The sequence below is a fragment of the Notechis scutatus genome, chromosome 9, assembly GCF_049901735.1.
Source record: "Notechis scutatus isolate UNSWTSFEM ecotype Mainland chromosome 9, rNotScu1.2, whole genome shotgun sequence".
Lineage (NCBI taxonomy): Eukaryota > Metazoa > Chordata > Lepidosauria > Squamata > Elapidae > Notechis > Notechis scutatus.
Genome location: NC_142017.1, coordinates 9,039,696 through 9,060,582, shown reverse-complemented (window position 1 = coordinate 9,060,582; position 20,887 = coordinate 9,039,696). Strand labels below are relative to the sequence as shown.

At 39.4% G+C, this 20,887-nt stretch overlaps 1 protein-coding gene across 3 annotated transcripts in view; it reads right to left on the bottom strand.

Annotated features, from left to right (window-relative positions):
- Nucleotides 1–812: 812 nt before the first annotated feature.
- ZNF536 (zinc finger protein 536) overlaps nt 813–20,887 on the bottom strand; it is a 324,777-nt gene continuing 304,702 nt past the window's right edge. For 2 of the 3 annotated variants that reach the window (XM_087971515.1, XM_026675983.2), the window contains one exon: nt 813–2,630. In XM_087971515.1, coding sequence (XP_087827641.1) covers nt 2,395–2,630 — 236 coding nt within the window. In that variant the 3' untranslated portion in view covers nt 813–2,394. The remainder of the gene's footprint in view (nt 2,631–20,887) is intronic. The other variant, XM_087971516.1, reaches the window with a different exon arrangement.

The window sequence follows — 20,887 nt, the reverse complement described above, 5'->3', positions numbered from 1 at the left end:
TCAGAAACCATGAAAGGATGCTGAAAGGAGCTGCAAAAAAGTGCAAGAAGATGGAATGTGGGATATTTTGTATTATTATTATTATTATTCTATTCCCTCTTATTGTTTTTCTTGCTAAGATACTGAAGGCGTCATCAAGACATGAAGAAAGCAAGTGACCGAATCACAGTCACCAAACACAGTAGTGCAGTGAAAACCCTAAAGCTTACTACAGTCAGAAAGTCCTCCGTTTACACGGTGATCCTTTCCTTAGGATCGTAAGAAACAGTTGCATTCAGTCAATCAACTTGATTTAAGTAAGGCAGTGAGAACTAGGCTAGGAAAAAGAAAATCAAAATTAAAACCAAAATGAGAAGAAAAAAAAACAGCTTGCGCAAGGCGACCTCAGTTTAACTGAAGTTTCAGTAGGATGGGTGTCAGTTGTATTTGATTTCATTTTTCTGACAACAATTTGCAAATGATAATCCTTATTAACCTGAGAACTTTCTTATCTTCTTTTTCCCCCCTTCACTTTCTCAGTCTCAGGACTGCTACAAATTTTATTTACATTTTTGCTGTTTGGGGAGTGTCTTTTAAGGCTCTTGTGTTTTCATCTGTGCTCCTAGCCTCCAAGGATATATCAACTTTTTCTTTCTTTCTTTCTTTCTTTCTTTCTTTCTTTCTTTCTTTCTTTCTTTCTTTCTTTCTTTCTTTCTTTCTTTCTCTCTCTCTCTCTCTCTCTCTCTCTCTCTTTCCTGAATGATTTTATTTTGAGGAGAAAACAAGTATTATTGTTTGTCTATAGGAACAACACCAATTATACCGTTCACAAAGGAACTGCCTGAAAAAGCTTCATAATTTTGTCATTCCAACCAAAGCCACAAGGAATTATAACTCTTACTTATTTATTTTTTTCTTTCTTCTTTCCTTCCTTTGTTTTTCCCCACTTCCATTTAAGACTTCTATTAAAATTACGCCCAAAGCTTCTTAGATGAGAAGCCACAGAATTCAATTTGGAGGGTCCAATTAGTAGAAAAAGCTAAAATTTGCAAAAATATAGAACATACCTTTCCCTCCCTCCCCTTAGAAAAACAAGAAATACTTCTGCTCCATACTTTTTTGTTCTTTTTCTTTTCTTTTCAGCCAGGACAAAATTCATAGTTCAGAATCAAATGGCTGCAAAATTTTCTTCTCCCCGCAAAAAACCCAAAGCCTTTCTCAAAATACCGGGTTGTTTATTGACAAGAAGAAATAAACTTCTATGAAAATGAATCTGATGTGGGACTTCATTCAAGTTTTCTATGGAAGAACTAATTATTTGCACTGGTCTTTCCTCTAGATAAGGCTAACTAGCTGGCCTAACCAGTATGTTCTTTAATAGACATCTCTAAATCCTTCTATAACAACCCATCAATACTGCAGCTTGAGTTTGGGAGGAAATCACACCTCAGCCCCAAAGAAAGTTTACAATAGGTCAACAGCTTCTTATTGGTTACAATACTTCCCCCAATAAATTCCACTAATTTATCTGGTCGGTTGTCGGTGGGTATGTCTGTAGATCTGGCTGTGTGTGTCTATGTGTATCTTTTAAAAATTAAAACGTAAAAGCACAATCCTTTTCAATATAGGTCAGGACTGACCGTGGCTTATGGACAAACTAGAATTTCTCCTGTAGTGCAGCCAAATTGATTTTCTCTGCAGTGACAGCTCCGGTCAGCCTGGCACCATTTCAGTCAACCCACACGTCTCATTATTATGCGAGGCAAATGACAGTGGTTGGTGTCATATTAAAAAGGTGTTTTCAGCACTGAAAACACAACCCCTCACACACGCATACACATTCCCACCATCTTCAAGGCAATGGGAAATCGATATCCAATGGTATCCATTTTACTCTTCCTGGTAAGAGCACTATTGCTGAGAAAAAAAAAATCCCATCCATTTTCACATTGGAAGTGTCTCTTTCTTTCTTTCTTTCTTTCTTTCTTTCTTTCTTTCTTTCTTTCTTTCTTTCTTTCTTTCTTTCTTTCTTTCTTTCTTTCTTTCTTTCTTTCTTTCTTTCAAAAAATCTTGCAATGTCCTCAATTTTGGGGTTGTGACCCATTTGATTTAAGAGCCACCTACTTGTTTGGAAGAATTTGTCACCAGCTAACAGTTGAACAGCCATTTTCAAGGAATGAATTCCCCCCCCCCCCACCATCCTGCTTTTTTTCCCCCACACATACAAACCCGGTACATACATACTTACAGGGATGTGTTTGTGTGTATGTTTGTGTATGCTTCTGAGCATTTGCACAAATGGAAGGAAGGACTGTCCACAGAAGGCCATTTTAAGCTCACGCTCCGTGATCCCAATGCGTGTCGTAAAACTCTAAAGTAATATTGCAGTGCACAGTTTTGAGTTGTTCGGTTGCATTATTCGTGAAGCTTGCTGCCCTCCTCGGTTAACTCCGCTGAGCTGCCAGGTTTGACAGCGGAAGGTTCTTCTAAAGTCCCAGAAGTCTCGGAGTCAACTCTGGAGCGCTTGAACCTGCGATCTGGGTACTGGCTATTGTCAAAAGGCATGCGATGGACACAGAGAACATGAGTCTTCAGATTTCCCTTCTGAGAGGCACTGTAGGGGCAGTATCTGCACTGAAAAGGCCTGTGACCTGTGCAACAGACAAAGATCAGATTAGTTTATGCTCACATCTTTTTACTCTTCTGTAGAGGAACAATGTAGAATAGAGCCTCCCCGTTTTTTCATACACCTATGTTTAAGTTGACCATTGCTTCTCCGTCTAGGTTTATACATGACTACTGTCTGCCTGTCCCCTCTTCACCCAGGTCCTCAGTTTCACATGTAGGTTTAGTTGTTGTTGTTCACTCACTAAGTTGTGTCTGATTCTTCATGAACCCCCATTGGACCATAGAACCTCCCTGCCCTCCACTGTCTCTCCAGGTTTGCCCAAATTCATCTCCATTGTGTCAATAACATTATCTCATCATCTCACCCTCTTCCATCTCCTTCTCCTTCGGGGTATGACATACATACCCATATACATATACACTTGAGAAAGTCCAGAAATATTTCACTAGAAGAGTTCTCCACTCCTCTACTCATTGCAGAATACCTTATGCCACCAGACTTGAAATTCTAGACCTAGAAAACCTAGAACTATGCCGCCTTCGGTCAGATCTAAGTATAGTATATAAAATCATACATTGCAATGTCCTACCTGCAAATGAATACTTCAGCTTCAACCATAACAGCACAAGAGCAAACAATAGATACAAACTCAAGGTTAACCGCAACAAACTTGATTGCAGGAAATACAACTTCAGCAACAGAGTGGTCAATGTCTGGAATACTCTACCTGACTCTGTGGTTTCTTTCCAAACCCCAAAAACTTTAACCTTAGACTGTCTACTATTGACCTCACCCCCTTCCTAAGAGGCCTGTAGGGGGCGTACATAAGCGCAGCAACCATGCCTACCGTCCCTGTCCTATTGTTTCTTTTTATTTTTCTTATATGTACCCATTTCATGTATTCATAACTATGTTTATACTTATACCTGTTATCTTATAATCACTTGACAAAACAAACAAACAAATCAATAAATACAAAAGTAAGTATCCATATCATGGTTTAGAGACATTCTCACTTTGCAGCCATGCCTGATCCTCACCCCTCCCTTCCGTGACACCTATCAATCAAGAAGGAAACCGGAAGATATATCTACTAATGGCTAATACCATTCCAGATGAACAATCACCATAATGCTTTGTTGTTACACAGTTGCTAAGTCATGTTCTTCACAACCCCATAGACCACAGCATGCCAGCCTCCCCTGTCGTCCACGGTCTCCCAGAGTTTCCCCAAATTCATGTTCATAGCATCAAGTGATATTATCTAACCATCCCATCCTCTGCCATTCCCTTCTCCTTTGGCATTCAATCTTTCCCAACATCAGGGTCTTTTCCACATGCAGCAATGTTAGTTTATTGTTACAAGAACCTTCGAGATGATTCTAACTGAGAAGTAATCCCAAAATAGAGAGCAATAAAGCCAACCAATAACACAATGCAACATTCAAAAATGCAAACTGTAGGAAAATGAAGGCCATTAACACCATGGACATCTCCACACTAATTTAGCATGGGTTTGGCTTGTGCTGAGCTTATCCGAAAGTGTTGTGAAGAAACACAAATTTCCCTGGCTCACAATCCTGGGGAGGAAAAAAAAAAAGCTATGCCAGATGTACTACTAATAACGTACTTAATCTCTGAGAACTATTGTAGAATTTTTCTTCTTCCTGAAAATCATTCAGTAAAATGGTTTTGCCACCTCCCATTTCTTTGTCCCTGGCTAGATAGAAATTGTATACGCAGGAAGAAAGAGATCTAAGTTCTAATGCACGGTGCAGTCCTTTTGTATGTTTGCTTCTTGCCTAGACCACATTTTGTGTGAGATTATTCTGGGCCGGCCTAAAAATTCATGTATCTGGCTTGAGAGGTTATGTTTCAGCAATCACATTTCAATTTCAACTATGCTGGGAAGCTGGTTGATGTGTTTTACTGGAACATTATAAGCTTTGTCTCTCAAATTAACTTAAACCGGGGCCATCTGAGGTCAAATGCACTTAGCTTACTTTAATTTGCTGAAATGAATGAATAAATAAATATGCCTGACCATCTACATAAAACGCCAAGGGTATTGGACAACCCGATCTATTTCCCACACATGAGGAAGAGTTATCTGCCTTTGTTCCTGCTTGGGCTGTCTGCGCAGGTTCAGGGAAGCATATCCTTCACAAGTATGTTAGAGAGAAGAATGAACCTCCTCAATTCTACGTTGATTTGATTCCTATTCCATCTTTTCATCCAGGAGCTCAAGGCGACACACGTAAACTTAGCAACCTGCAGCTTAACGTAACAAAATAAGAGAGGGAAAGGATGTTGGAGACTCAAGTAGGACACTTTATACCATTCAGACAAGTAACTGTCCAGTCTCTTCTTAAAAGGCTCCGGTGATGGAGTATCCACAACTTCCTGAAGGCAAGCTGTTATAAAGATTATACACGTTCTTCCTAGATGAAATTCTTCCATGGATGGAATTTTCTTGTAAAAAGAAGAATTAGTGCCTTTTATGGACTGCATGTTCATCTCCATAACAGAAGGAACAACTCCATATTAAACTATGGCTTGCTAACCTTAAGCTTACATCATTTTTTAAATTTTTTTCCAAAGGTGATCTCTTGATGAATGGACACGAATCAAGGAGAGAAGCAACCTGCAATTAAGGAGAAACTTCCTAACAGTGAGAACAATTAACCAGTGGAACGGCTTGACTCCAGAAGATGTGGGTGCTGCATCACTGGAGGTTTTTAAGAAGGACAGCTGTCAACTATATTGGAGTAACTGCCGGAACCCTGACAACAGCCACTTGTCTGAAATGGAATAGGGTCTTCTGCTGGAGTAGCAGTTTGGACTAAAAGACCTTTCCAGCTCTATTCTGCTTAATTGATTGATCAATTGATATCTTGGCTTTAGGAGAAGATGATGTCTATTTCTGGTTCATTTTCATTTCACCTGCTTTCCTTTATATATTAACTAGCTTGATACCTGTGCTTCGCTACAAAACTATGTGATTGGGCTTAGTTTTGGGGGAGGAAAATAAGTCTGGGGAGGGGATTTGTGCCTCTGCCTACCAGCATCCATCGGTATTCATCTGGCCAGCATCCTGTCAGTGTGTGAGAGAGTTGAGGGCTTGTGGAAACTGAGACAGTATTTGCTGTGTGAGCAAGAAGGAGACAGCAAGGAGCCTGGGCGTGGCTTAGCTCAACTGTTCTGTACTGCTTGGTGCTGTGAAGGTGAAATTGAAACTCCTCTCCTCTGCTTGTGTTTTGCATTTGTAAGAGATTTCTTTTCAGGTGGGGAGGAGAAGTAGAACTCCTTAGCATCAGAGTGTGTTAATAATAATATATGAAATACTAATGCTCTGATGGTCATTTTGAAAAATCCTTTCTTAGTGAGCACCTAGAAGCCAAGAGGAACATACATGCCAAATTCCAAGTTTATAGGCTTTATGGTTCTGGAGATTTTGTGATGATGTGTGAGTGGTATTTAGCTTTTATATATATAGATTCATTTTGCATATTGAATTGCAGTTTTCTCATTATTAAAGTTGAGTGTGGTTATGAAAGTTATACCATAGTAAACCTAAATGCCAAAATACTTTTTTTGTGAAAACATCATGTGATTGTTTTTAATGGAACATCCACTTTAAACCTTAAGCTACATGACTTAAAATACATATTATCCTAAAAAGCCTATCCTAAAATTATTTTTTCACTTAATTTATGAGTTTTGTTTTTGAATCATTCTTGAGCCAAGAAGTATATTGTAATATTTAGTAAAAAATAAACTTTCTTTCATTTCAAGTTGAAAACTGGAATCCTCATTAACATGCCCTTATCAGCTGGTAACTTTATAGAAGTCAATTCCTTAGTTTTTGAGATGGAGGATCACATTTTCTAAATGACAACATTTTCCAGCCAATGAAAGACAATGGTGATCCAATTGTGCATTCATTTTAAAAGTGTAAATTCGGACAGTTCCCATTCAATGGAATGGATCGAGATTAACTCTTAAATCCCTCCTAATCTGCTTCATTGTACAGTATAATTCAAATGAAAATTATAAGTAAGATAAGATAGATAAGATAATGTTTGTCATTTTTTCTGTATACACACTGGCATACACTGAAATGAAATTTTAATGACGAAGTAAGAAAAAAATATATAAACTATTTTCTCATTTGAACATCAAAGGTGCATGAGAAAACCCAACCCAACTCAACCAATAAACTAGAGACAGCTGAAACTCAGGAATGTTCATCAGAAACGACTAATGGATAAATTGCTCGGTGGAACCTAAGGCTGAAACTGCTTATTACCTGGAAGATCTACAGAATCTATGCTATAACGTGCTCAGGGATTTTGTGGTAGCAACAGCGAAGCTCCTGACACCTATTGGATGAACTGAAGTGAAGTGAAGAGATGCTTGTTCATGAGCAATCTATCTGTTGAAGAAAGTTGTCAACGAGTTCTTAAAAATAGGAAATCAAAAGCTGGGAAGCAGGAATAGAACTGGAAAAAGATGGATCCTTTCTTTTGACCTTGGAGTTCCCCCCCATCCTCCAAAACTGTGACAGAACTGAAGTGTTAATACCTAGTTTTTGTAGCTCTGCCCCTCCCCCAATCCAATTGGCCTCATCTGATCTTGTGGTTATTTTGAAGATGTTTTGAGTCTTGGAATAGGCTTAGAAATTAAAATAAACTTCTATGAATACACCCCATCCACAATGCATGACTCGGCAACCTAATAAATAGTGCAGAATAAATAAGTTCCACTAGGGATTAAACATTTACACAACCTGCTTTTGGTGGCCTGCTCTAGAAAACAATTTTTGTTCTATTGTTCAATATTTCTTTTCAGCCTTCTAGATCTACCTAATTGATGCTAGTGACTACCATCGAGTGAGCAGGCTTAATCAAGAGCAAACATCATTCCAGATTAGCTGTAATTCATTAAGCACTTACCCAGAAGTTTTTTTTTTGAGGGGGGGAAAGGGGACCAGATAACTAAACAGTACTTTATCATAACTCTAAATGCTTTCCTTTGCATTCTCTACTTGGAATTAAGCCCCATATTTCCCCAATAAGCATCCTTAAGACTTCAGCATTGGTATTTAACATCTCCCTGCCCACGTTACAAAGACATCTGAAGACAACTGTCTGCGCAAATGTATTAAGACAGTTAATTCAACTGTCTTAAATGAGCAGGAAAGCATTAACTCTTCACTCTGTTGTTGTTATTGTTGTTTTTCTATCCCCAACTTTTTTTGGTGGGGGCATCAAATTTCACATTGTGAAAAGTTAAGTACACAATAAGTTAATTTGTATTGTCACTGTGCTCTGCCACAGCGGTAAAGAGCATATCAATTTTTAATCCGGTATGAATAATATATAGATATGTATACGCAGTGAGGGTCAAAATGTAGAAGAACGATAGAAGTGTGGTGCATTGTTGAAGCACCAGTCGCACAAGAAAAGGGGGGAGTGGAAATATTCTTGGAGATCTTCTGTCTTACGGAAGATAGCAACATCTGCAATTGGCTCGTAACTAGGGGCCAAAGCGGAGTGCCCATTTCTCCTGGGTAACACCGTCCATTAATTACTGCTCAAAACTGGTTGCGGGCTGCAAGATCTTAAAATAACCAGGCATAGATAAGAAGGCAAGTAATTTATACCATTTTTTTTTATCAGATGGTAGTTGGGGAGGATTTGGAGCCGTGGGCTCCTATTTTTCAAGACGTTGATCACATACAGAGTAGCTGGGATGTTATGTTCCAGCCATTTGGAAGATACTGTAAGGCAGCATCTCCCAACATTTTGGGCACCAGGGCCCACGCCCACATTTTGGGCACCAAGCCACGCCCACAGAACAGGTAGTTAAAAAAAAATTATCCCACCACTGGTGAAGACCATTTTTTTTCAGTGCCATCATACCTTCAAATAGTGGTAAATTGAGGACTGCCGACAGTTTAGTGTCAGGTTGTAACACCTTTGAATGAGGCCTGTCTTATACTTGAAACTGATTTTCCTGACTTTATCAAGGTCTTCATTCCTTGCCCAACTCTCTTTCCAAAATGGAGTTTCTGTTTTGAAGGAAGCCCCTCCCCCAACAATTCCACCTCCTAGCAAGAAATCATGGCTAAGTTTACTTGACACATTCGGTCGTAGCCATTTAAAAGCAATTTCACTCATCTTTTTCCATTAAGGTGGATTGCTTCAGAGATAAATTCAGAGAATACATCTCTTTGATCATTTCAGGAGGTCTCATCTGCCCTAGTTTGTGAATGCAATTAAACATCACAGGGAGTGTACCGAAGGTACGTAAATAATATCCCTTCTTTCAGCTTTGATCAGTGATCAGTGATCCATATTTAAATATCTATTTACATGCACACTTATAAAACATAATTTGATACTTTTCTTTGAGCCAAGAATTGCATCACATTTAAGAAGTTCCAATTGCTGTATGCTTGTAAGAAACTCATCTTCTTCTTAGCAGAGACAGAATTTTGAAGCTTAGAGCTACAGATTTAAATATGATTACAGAAAAAGATTTGCAAAAAAAAAAAAAAGATATATTAGACAAAATAATATGCACAATAATCTCACAGATTAAGACAGGCATGAAAAAAAAGAGCACGCCTCTTTGTGCTGATGCTAAAGAGAACTAAGACAAACATAGGTCTCAAACTTACATACCAAAGACATCTAAGATGATAAACTGATGCTTTCTTAGAGGTAGCATTGCTGAACTCACAATGCCTATAGAATGTATTTAAGACTTGAGTTCTATCTATCTACTCTTGACTACAAGGTCATTCTCTTTGCAGATTTCAGATCCATGATTCTGCACAACCAAATAATTAGGGAGTTCATATTTATCTATCCATCCATCCATCCATCCATCCATCCATCCATCCATCCATTGATCAACTCATAGACAGACAGACAGACCATTTTTATAGTCAGAAAGAAGCTGTTACAACTTTTACTATAGTCACCTAAATGACTTCTAGTTAAGTGGCAGGGAAAGTTCTAATGTAAAGTTTACAATGAAAATTGCCAAAATTATGTTTCTATCAGTAATTGACCACCCATGGTAACTCCGAACTGATATATGATTGCATCTGTCTATTTTATAGCTAGATGACTAATAAAAATTCATTCTGATTCATTCTGATCTATTATTTATACCAATGGATCTTTCTTTTGATGAAAGAACTCATTGTATTCTTGGGAATCTTCAGAATCCATAATGGTCTACTTGAGGAAATTATTCACAGAGAGGAAAATAATTGAGGACATATATCTCTGAATTGCATCCAAATTTTCATGAGAATCAACAGATTACTTCCTGTAATTCTAATACCTACTAATTTATTGGTATCAATAAGAAACCATTATTTTAAAGCACAACAAAGAAATGCCCACATATGAGAGACAGTAAGGTAATCAACATTAAAGGAGGTTTTATCTCCATGGTCAAGGTAAATTAATTCTGACTTTTTAAATGAATACCTGGTCTGGATCCAAATTCCATATCCCATTGCACCAGGAAAAAAAAACACCTAATCTTTGTCATATTAAAAGGCACATATGTAGGGTTTGTTCAGAAGTGTAAAAAAGACCATTAGAACAGTCATATGGCTGAGATGAGGAATTAATTCCAGATTGTTACGGGTGTACTAATAGCAGCAAAATCATGGCTCTCTCCCAAAACAGCAAGAAACGGTAATTTCAAAGAAAAATGCCAATAGTCTATTACTCAAAATGCCTTCTGCTCATCCCACTATGCTATGTTTTATTGTTTTGCATATTGGTGTGGATATTATTTGCACGCAGATGCAAATAGAAAATGTATCACACATGCAAACATTCATCGATGCTAAGATTCAGAGAAAGACCCAAGAAATAAGGATTGTCCAGCCGTAAGCATTAAAAGCTATCAAAGGGGAAATAATTCAAAGCCCAGAGGATATCTATTTCTTTTCAATACAATGTAAACCAGCAAATAAATAAATTAGAAACATGCAAACAAATGCAAAGTTTACACTCTATGTTTCCCCCCCCCCACTTCCAGTTATCATCAGGATTATTTTGAAAGTGCTCAAAATTATTTGGAAGTTTCATCCCGGAAGGAAAACATTCAGTCACAATTTGCTTTCCAGATGTTTTGAAGTTCATGTAAATCAACGAGGCCCAAGGCAAAGAGCTGTGGGATGTATCATCACAAATAGCTAGGAGGCACCCAGGTTTCCCATTTCTAAAAAAATCATCAACCTTGGCTAAATAGTGATTTGGCACAAGGTAAGGCAACCAAATCACTTGTCGATCCGAAAGGTCATCAGTTCGGCAGTTCGAATCCCTAGTGCCGCGTAATGGAGTGAGCTCCCATTACTTGTCCCAGCTTCTGTCAACCTAGCAGTTTGAAATCATGTAAAAATGCAAGTAGAAAAATAGCAACGCGGTGGGAAGGTAACAGCATTTCATGTGCCGAAGGCGTTTAGTCATGACAGCCACATGACCACGGAGACGTCTTTGGACAGTGCTGGCTCTTCGGCTTTGTAATGGAGATGAGCACCACCCCCTAGAGCTGGAAACGACAAGCACATATGTGCGAGGGGAACCTTTACCTTTACCTAAGGCAACTTCACAAACTCAAAGTTTGTGAAGTTCCTATAATACCACAGATCACTTGAATAAAAAACATCTATGCTATCAACCAGTTTTCCTCATGCTTTCTAGACAGTGGTGGGATTCAAAAATTTTTACCACAGGTTCGGTGGGCGTGGCTTGGTCATGTGCATACACTTTGCATGCACACGCACACCAAACACACACTTTGTGCAGGCGCAGAGACATTCCAACTCACCTCCTCCAAGCCTGCACTCTCCCAGTTGCTTCAGCAGCTGCCGCGCGGCATTCTTCTGTGCCGCGCAAAGCAGATGCGCTTCAAAAGCAGAGGTTAAAGGTGAGTATGGGAGCCCGGACAAGCAGGTGGGCCCAACAGCAGAACAGTGGAGAGAACTGGTTCAGTCTCCGCTGCTCATCGCCACTACTGGCTCGGCTGAACCGAGCCGAACCGCTAGAATACCATCACTATTTCTAGAGGTGAGGATTTCAATACAGAGAATTTCCCAAGTAGAATGGATACAGTTGAGGATTCTGGCCCTGAGGCCACACATCTGATCAACATCACAATTGAGGAAGGGACAATAAATTATATTAGAAAGAATACCATCAAAGGTGACACCAGCCAGAACCTAGAAACATTGAAAGAAGTCGTGCAAGATCAGAAGATGTGGTGATCTGGCCCATAGAATCGCTACAAGTTGGACATTATTGAATGGACATCATCATCATCATCATCATCCATGTGTTCATGAAAAAATATTAGAAGGGAACCACCAAGCAATGGGTTCTCCTATAAGAATTCCAAAGTTGTGAGAACAAAATCAATTATCTGACTGTATGGGGTAGAAGGGAGATGTAAGCCCTTATACACTCATTACCAAATGTTTCCAGAAAATTTCAAGACACATTCGTAGCTGTCTAGTCCACCTGAAGGAATAATAAAAGAAATAAAAACGCAATAGAGAAATTCACAGGGTGAGATCAGTACATAGAAAAGGGGTTAAACACGACACTTGGGATCACTGATTCACCTTGTAGGTATTGACAGCCATTTCCACAACTTCCCACCATTTGTGAGGAGAACATCTATACTTCTACCTGTGATTCTGTATCCTGCAGCCAGGGATGAAGTTCAAAGGCATAATGGTAAATAAGAAGGTCTTTGGGAACTGTTCCCATTTTCCAAATTTGGCACCACATTAGAACAAGCGATAACATGGCTGGCGACTACTGCTGTGCATTTAGATTTCCCTCCCCTCTCTTCAATAAACTTCTGGCATATTTTTATTCTGCACAGCAAATATTCTCAAATACTGTATATATTACCCAGTAGTCCAGAATGGCCCTAAAGCAGGAACATAATAATATGGATGGTGGAAAATGCTGAATAAATGCATTTGTCCAATATACAATAATGGCTTTGATGAAGCTATTCTGCTTTATGAGTCTCACAATATACATTTCAAAGGGGGGAGGAGGGATGAAACCCTCTCCCCTATTGGTAGACCCACTGAAATGGCTCCTACTGTCTGTGTTCCCATAATGAAAGTTTTCAGGAGCTTTTAGGATGAGAATGTGTCCCAGGGATAACCAAGGAGGCGTTACAAAAATCCTGCTCACAAAATAGCAATATTCTATAAAGTTCCATTGGCTGAATTAGAGCAAAAAGAGTAACTTTTGCACTTGAGAGGAAAGATTGCCTGGAAATGTCTCCTGGACAGTTGAAAATGCTGCTTACAACAGAGGTAGAAGAATGGAAAGAACAAATAAGTGGCTTCACTTTGGTTTTTAACATTTAACGAAATGTGGTGGAGATGTTGAGAATTACCCTGAAATCAACAGAGGAAGAGAGAGAGAAAGAGAGAGAGAGAGAGAGAGAACATGTTGCATTTGAACTATTTTAAAACGTACAACCTTCATAATGTGTCACTGCTGCTTCTCATCTTGGGAACATAGCTGGAAAGGCCTTCATGTAGACACAACATAGCAAACAGAAAGATCCATTTCAGAACTAAATTTGCCTAATCTAACAAAGGGAAGGACTTGGGGTTACATGATAGCAGTCTTCCAATATTTGAGTGCTGTCACACGTAAGATGGAGTTAAGCCATTCTCCAAAGCACCTGAGGGCAGGACAAGTAGCAATGGGTGGAAACTTATCAAGAAAAGATCCAACCTAGAATTAAGGAGATATTTCCTGACAGTGGGAACAATTAACCAGTCGAATGGATTACCTCCAGAAGGTGGGTGGGTGTTCTATCACTGAGGTTTTCAAAAAGAGACTGGACAACCATTTGTCTGGAATGGTGTAGGGTCTCCTGTTGAGCACAGAATTGGACTACAAGACATCTAAGGTCTCTTTTAACTCTGTTATTCTGTATTCAGTTCAACCCTGATTGGACCCTGATTTTATGGCGTGTTGGAAGAACCCAAAGAAAGGGCAAGTGGAGAAGTTCTGCTATAATAGCATATAATATGGCTGTGTGTTTCTCTTCAAATGATTTTGGAAGGTTTTCCCATGCCATAAACCATTTCTGAGAAAAGGTTGCAGGCAATATTGAATCTGAAATCTCAGCTCCAAGATGGCTCACCGATTATGTCCTAAATTCATTCCATTTGCTCTAGTAGAAGGAACAGCCCTTTCTTTGCCCAGCTGTTCTGCACCAATTGGCTGCCAATGACATTTGCAGTAAGGCTGAAGGTTACATGAAACCTTCATATAAGTTGGCCACATCTGCCTTGCCTGAATGAAAAAAAAACCTTTTAAGAAAAGCAAGGAGGGATTTTGACTTGCAGGAATGAACAATGCACTTGAATTTTGAGAGGCCAAGACAGTGTTTCTCCTCCTTTCTCTCTGCCAAGCCCCAGCTGGTGTTCCTATGGGGTGGGGCACCTCACGTCTGAGGTCTTTCACCACTCTTCCTCAGGATAAGACAACTTGGAAAGCGACCCGATGTCATCATGGGATTTGAGGAGATCTGGGATGACCCAGGGTGGGATGCAAAACAAGCACAGTCACAGTAAACAGGTGAAGCCCCTTTTATTTCTTCAGTTTGCTTCAAGCTCCGAATATCTTTGATGGAAGACAAACACACTCCCACACAAACAGTTACACAAAGAAGGAAAAAAGCAACACAAACCAGGCAAGATAAGGGCTGGAGGATGCCCACAGATAACACACACTGGGAAGGATGCCAAACTCAGAAAGGAACTATAAACTAGAGATATTTACACGCTTTGTTTCCAGCATTTGCCAGTACGCAGGTCCAAAGTCTTATTCAGTTGTCACACCTGCAGCCCATGAAGAGGATCAAGGCCCTCTCCTCCTGAGTAGACCACGTCTCTCCCTTATCCTCTCCTCCCTGCTTGCCCTAGGATGGAGAGGGGATGGGCCTGGGTCTTCCTCTGACTGCCCAGCTGGCCTCTGCCCTTCCCCAGCCTCCTCCACAACCTCCGGAGCCACACTTCCACTCCCTGTCAGCTGTTCCTCCTCTCCCTCAGAGTCAGTCTCCACCAGGGGCATGACAAGATCTACCTAAGCATCTCTACTACAGGTTGGTCAAGAAACACTGTATTGGTGCTAGCCCATGGCCTGAAGGCTGTAAGGTATAATATAATAATATTGGGAATGCCAGGTTCTTGGAAAAAGCTCTATGCATATGAAGACCAACACCAGCTAACGGAACTGGCAACTGTGATTTCACATTGTTGTGCAAATCATCATCACCCTTATCATATCTGGTGATGCATGAATCAAAGAGAAACAACTAGAAAAAACAATGAAATACCATGATCTGCAAATTGAAATTCAACGACTGTGGAAGAAGAAATTAATGGTTGTACCAATAGTAATAGGAGCCCTTCGGGCAATACCTCAAAGGCTGCCTAGATACATGGAAATTTTGAACTTATCAGACCTGAATATTCTGACTTTGCAAAAAGAAAAAAGAAAGCTTACTCAAAACTGCCTATGTACCTTAACAGCTCTTAGGTTCATGGTTAGGACTTGAACTGTTAAGTTTTTACCAGTACCAGAGAGTGAAACGAATTGAATATTAAATCAATAATATGGGTACAATCCCAAAGCAAATGAAGTACCACTTGAACACCATCGGCATTGACAAATTTGCCATCAGTCAATTGCAAAAGGCAGCTTTACTTGGAACAGCTTCCATCTTGTGGCGATATCTATAACTCCATCAAACATCCAGATTTGCCTATCCCAGGTCCTTGGTAAGGAATAATAATAATAATAATAATAATAATAATAATAATAATAATAATAATAATAATAATGATGATGATGATGATGATGATGATGATGTAAACATTCAGTCCTTATTGACTTTGGCTAGAAGAGATCAATGAACTTGGCCTGGTACTCTGGAAAACACCCTCCTTGAAAACACTACGGCCGCCATCTTTGAACCTTCTCATCTTCAATCCATGTAAAGCCAGAGATACCCTCAAAAGCCATGTGGGGCACTTTTGCCTCTTCCCCATCTCCCACCAGAAGTTTCAACATCTGGGAAATTCCCTTATAAGAGAGAAAGAGAGAGAGAGAGAGAGAGAAATGTGAAATTTTTGCTTGTGGCACAGTTGACTGCCATTTATGGGCCTTTAGGCTAAAATTATAACATACAAAAAAGGAGAATGTGAAAGGGATTTTTTCCCCTCCTCCTCCTCCTCCTCCTCCTCCTCCTCCTCCTCCTCCTCCTCCCTACAACCCCCCTCTAAAAATAAACAAAAAAAATACCCTTCCCACAACAAGCTCGGCAAAGCCACACGACTTGCCTCGTACTATCTCCCTGGTGTTTTCAGTACTATTTTGGCAGAGTATCAGAATTACTGTTATATAAATTCCATCTGATGCCAGAACTACCATCTGTGAGTAAAACTGTTTCACCCACGTCCGCCGGCAAAGCCATTCTCTTAGAAACGAGGGAGGAAGCGAGAGCTCAGGAGAGGAGGGGGAAAAGAACCAAGAGAAGTAGGCTTTTCACATTATTATCAGTGTTGCTAATATTATTCATTTGCCAAATGTTTTTGATTTGCTCTTCAATGATGCTCACACACACACACACACACACACACCATAGGAGAAAAATGCTCCATGTCTTGCTTAGAATCCTGCTCAGCTCCTTTACATCGGCACCTGATAGGTTGGAGAGTCTCTAATGGCTTTCAGATGCTTAGAAGCAGAAATGCCAGCTATGGGATAAAATAAAATATATATTTTTTAAAAAAACAAGTACAATAAAAAGAAATGGGGAGGGAGGGAAAAGAGAAAATTTGTCAAGAGAGAGAGGGGGAGGGAGAGGGAGAGGGAGGGAATGGGACAGAGAGAGAGAATGAGACACACAGAGAAAGAGAGAGACAGACAGAGATAAAGAGAGAGAGAGAGAGACAGAGAGACAGACAGACAGACAGAGAGCTCAGGAGATAAAATAAAATTAACAAAAGCAAGTATCATAAAAAGAAATGGAGAAGGGGGAAAGAGAAAATTTGGAGAGAGAGAGAGAGAGAGAGAGAGAGAGAGAGAGAGAGAGAGAGAGAGAGAGAATTTTTATGACGACTCTTTTATTTATTTATTCCCCCCTCTCCTTGGTCCCTTCCTTCCTCTCCGTCAAGGCAATTGCGCTCCGAAGGTGGCCTTGCTTCCAAATGGATATCAATGCCAAATAAACAAACAAATAAATAAAAAGGAACCAAGGCTGAAGTGGCCATGGTGGCCGACGGTGTAATACGTTTCCGGAGTAAAGCAATATAAAAAAGTATGAAAAGAAATCTCTTTCAAATGGTCTTTGGCTATGTGCGGTATGTGTATGCATGCTGGTGTCTCTCCCTGGGCATCTCCGCATGTACGATCTTGTTCCAGAAGATTACTCAGGAATCTTAAAATCAATAGTCACCTTGTCCAGGACAGAAATAGGTGAGGTTGCCTAATTGTATTTATTTGTCCCAATTTTGCTATTTCTGATAACCTCCGTTGTTTTGTTCTCCCCACCCCCACCCCCTGCAAGCAAACACATCTGCTTCTTAACTGCTGATTTGTTCATCTCCTTCCCCTCCACCTCTTCCCTTAAAAGCTATGGCTGTGCTTTCCGAATCGCTGTGCTCTGTGCTTGATTGCCTGTTTTAGATTAGAGATTTTAGCAAGACACAAAGAATTCAGGATGCACATCAGCCGTACATATGAGGAGCCGCAGAAGGAATAAGCAGTAAGGTGCACGGCACCATCTGGCCTCAAAAAAATAGCCTGCATATTCCGAAGCCTTACATATGATTGAGTATGCAACCACCCCAAAATTATAGGATCTTTAAATAGAGCAATTGACTATGAACGGGAATCACTTTTGTTGATTCTCCCACGCCATGGGTTTCACTTCGACGATGAGCCACTAACAGTTAGAGGACATGTTAACTGGTCCTCCATAGGATTCCATGGCATGGATTTTGAACAGCAGCATAGACATTGGTTCCCCAGCCATAAACTGTTCCAAAGTTCTTGTTAATCAAAATATGTCATTTGCGTAAGAATAAGTGGACCTCCTAATTCTGCCTCCAACACAAATGAGGAATCAATTACTAACCCAATCCTCTAGCAAGATGACCTAAAAGATATTTACAGTTTATGGACTCTACCAGAATACATGTCAGTTTTGCTTTTGTAGAGTTGATATGTATTTTGGTGAGCAATAATCCCATTTTTTTAAAAAACAAACAAACCCATCCTTGTCTCTATGAAAAGGAAAGAAGTGCCACCATGTTTTGGAAGATTGATCAGATCCAAAGTTTAAAAGGGAATTTAAAACAGGCCAAGAAATTAGCCTTCAAAGCCAGCTTTGAATGTTTGCTCCCTTATATTTAGGAATCTAGTTGTTAAACTTTTGCATAGAAGTATTTGAAAAGGGCTATCATAGGCCTCCTTAGTTGTCTTTTTTTCTAAACCAAACTTCGGTTTCCTTCAATCTTCCTGCAGATGTTTTGGTAACTACTGTAGTCTGCTCATCATTTGTGCTCCCTTTTTCTGAATATGTTACAGAGGAGCCAGAGTTGGACGGAAGACTCAGACCGAAGCAAAATAGAAAAGAATGATCAGTTCTCACTATATATTTTTTGATGACGTTTTTGATGTTAGGTGTCCATTTCACATGACCTAAAATGGACACCTAACATCAAAAATGTCATCAAAAAAGCACAACAAAGCATGTTCTTTCTGCGCCAACTCAGAAAGCTCAAACTGTCCAAGGAGCTGCTGATCCAGTTCTACAAAGGAATCATTAAGTCTATCATCTGCACCTCTATAACTGTCTGGTTTGCTCTGGCAACCCAACAGGACATACACAGACTTCAGAGGGTAATGAGGACTGCAGAAAAAACAGTTACTACCAACCTGCCTTCCATCGAGGACTTGTATACTGCACGAGTCAAAAAGAGGGCTGTGAAAATATCTACAGACCCCTCACATCCCGGACATAAACTGTTTCAACTCCTTCCCTCAAAATGACACTATAGAGCACTGCACACAGAACAACTAGACACAAGAACAGTTTTTCCCCGAAAGACATCACTCTGCTAGACAAATAATTCCCTCAACACTGTTCAACTATTTACAAAGTCTGCACTACTATTACTATTAATCTTCTCATCATGCTTTATCACCCATCCCCTCCCACTTGTGACTGTATGACTGTAACTTTGTCACTTGTATCCTTACAATTCATATTGACTGTTTCCTAGTATGATTTGACTGCTTATTGTACCCTATGACTATTATTAAATGTTGTACCTTATGATTCTAGACTCTTGATGAATGTATCATGAATGTATCATTTCTAGACTCTTGATGAATGTATCATTTGCACCAAGACAAATTCCTTGTGTGTCCAATCACACTTGGCCAATAAAGAATTCTATTCTATTCTATTTTATATTGGCACTCAATTACATATTGCCTTCTCTGCAGCCACACGACTACATTTAAATAAGTAAGTAAATGTTTATCTTCTCCTAACTTTCTGTTTCATTACCTAGGGTCTAGGGTCTCTGCATATTTTTGGCCAGATCTACCTAGGGTCTCTGCATATTTTTGGCCAGATCTTATACCTACATTTAGTTCTGTGTGTATATATTATAGTTTTCATGGAGCTATCAGCACATAACTTCCATCTACAGTATCCAAGCAACTAGTAGGCAGTGATGCCTTTGATCTTGGTTAATAAAATGATGAGTCCTGTTTTGACTGTTTAATTATCATGTTTAATTTTGCATGCCCTACTCTTAAATTTGCTTCAATGTTGTATGGTTAACTTTTTTTATGATTATGTTTTGTTTGGGTTGTACATTGCCTAGAGTTACACTGTTTGAGTTGGGTGGCCCTATGCACCCAATTTTCTTTCTTTTAATGACCCCTTGCATCGGGATGGAATTGGGGCAACTGAATGGAGCTGAGGGTTTACTGGCTGGATGCCCTTCTTGTCACCAATGCGGAGTTCGCAGCAGATATTTACTCATTGTGCCGAGAGAGAGAAATATCTGCCGCTACCTAGGGTCGAACTCACAGCCTCCTGATCGTGAGGCAAGAGCTCCACCTATCGTGGCTCTATACACCCAATGAATCCATGAATGACCCTGGATTTCTGCTTCATGCTTAAATCAGAACAAAGAAAAACTTAAGACTAGCATTCATACAAGATAACAACTTTGGCTATTTTGGGTGAGGTTTGTTTGTGCTTGCTTGCTTGCTTGCTTGCTTGCTTGCTTGCTTGTTTGTTTGTTTGTTTATTGATTTATTGATTTATTTATTGTTGCGCAAGCATTTGCTTTGTGTTTATGGTTCAAGGTGTTGACTGATCCTAGAAAATTGACTAGTTAAACATGTTTTAGGGGGGGGAAAATAGCCATTTAGATGTCAGAGACCTGAGCATCCATGAACAAGGCCTTTCAAACCATTTTGTAACCCATCCATTCCCTGATTCAATTCTGGCCTCTAACCCTAAAATCGAAGGCAAATTTTGCTGATAAACGAGAGCTTTGATTTGCTAAGGATTGTCTGTGTCAAAAGCACACCGCAAGGCTGATTCCAACAAAATGGGGATGAGTTGTGTTGATTTATACCAGACAAAGAAGATGAAACAGCCTTAAAAATAACTTTGGAGCAGGGTGGGTGTAGTAATTGCCATTTCATAGTGTTAGTTATGTTTTTTTTTCCCTTTAAAAAAGATGATAGACTTTGAATTTCTTCAAAAAAGAACACTTAAGTTTTTTTTTTAACTTTTAAAAAACAAACTTCCCAGACAGCAGTGGTTTCTATGCATGGTTGATTTTTATGTCTGCATAGCTTTGTACACAGAATTATATTAAAGTTTCATTTATTGAGGTTCTTGCATAACAAAGGAGGATTTTGCTGCCTTAAAAAAAATACAATCCCTCTATTTAAAACACATTACAATCAGGGGGGTAAAATGTTGAATATGTTGAAGGGAAACCATGGGAAGAAACGGTGTAAACATTGTCAAAAATAAAAAACAATCAGTGCCAGAAAATTTCATTTATTATATCCCCTTGAATTTTCCTTTATTTGGTAATTATCAGCAAAAACTAGTATTTAGTATTATTTTAGCATTATTATTTAGTATTATTATTATTTAGTA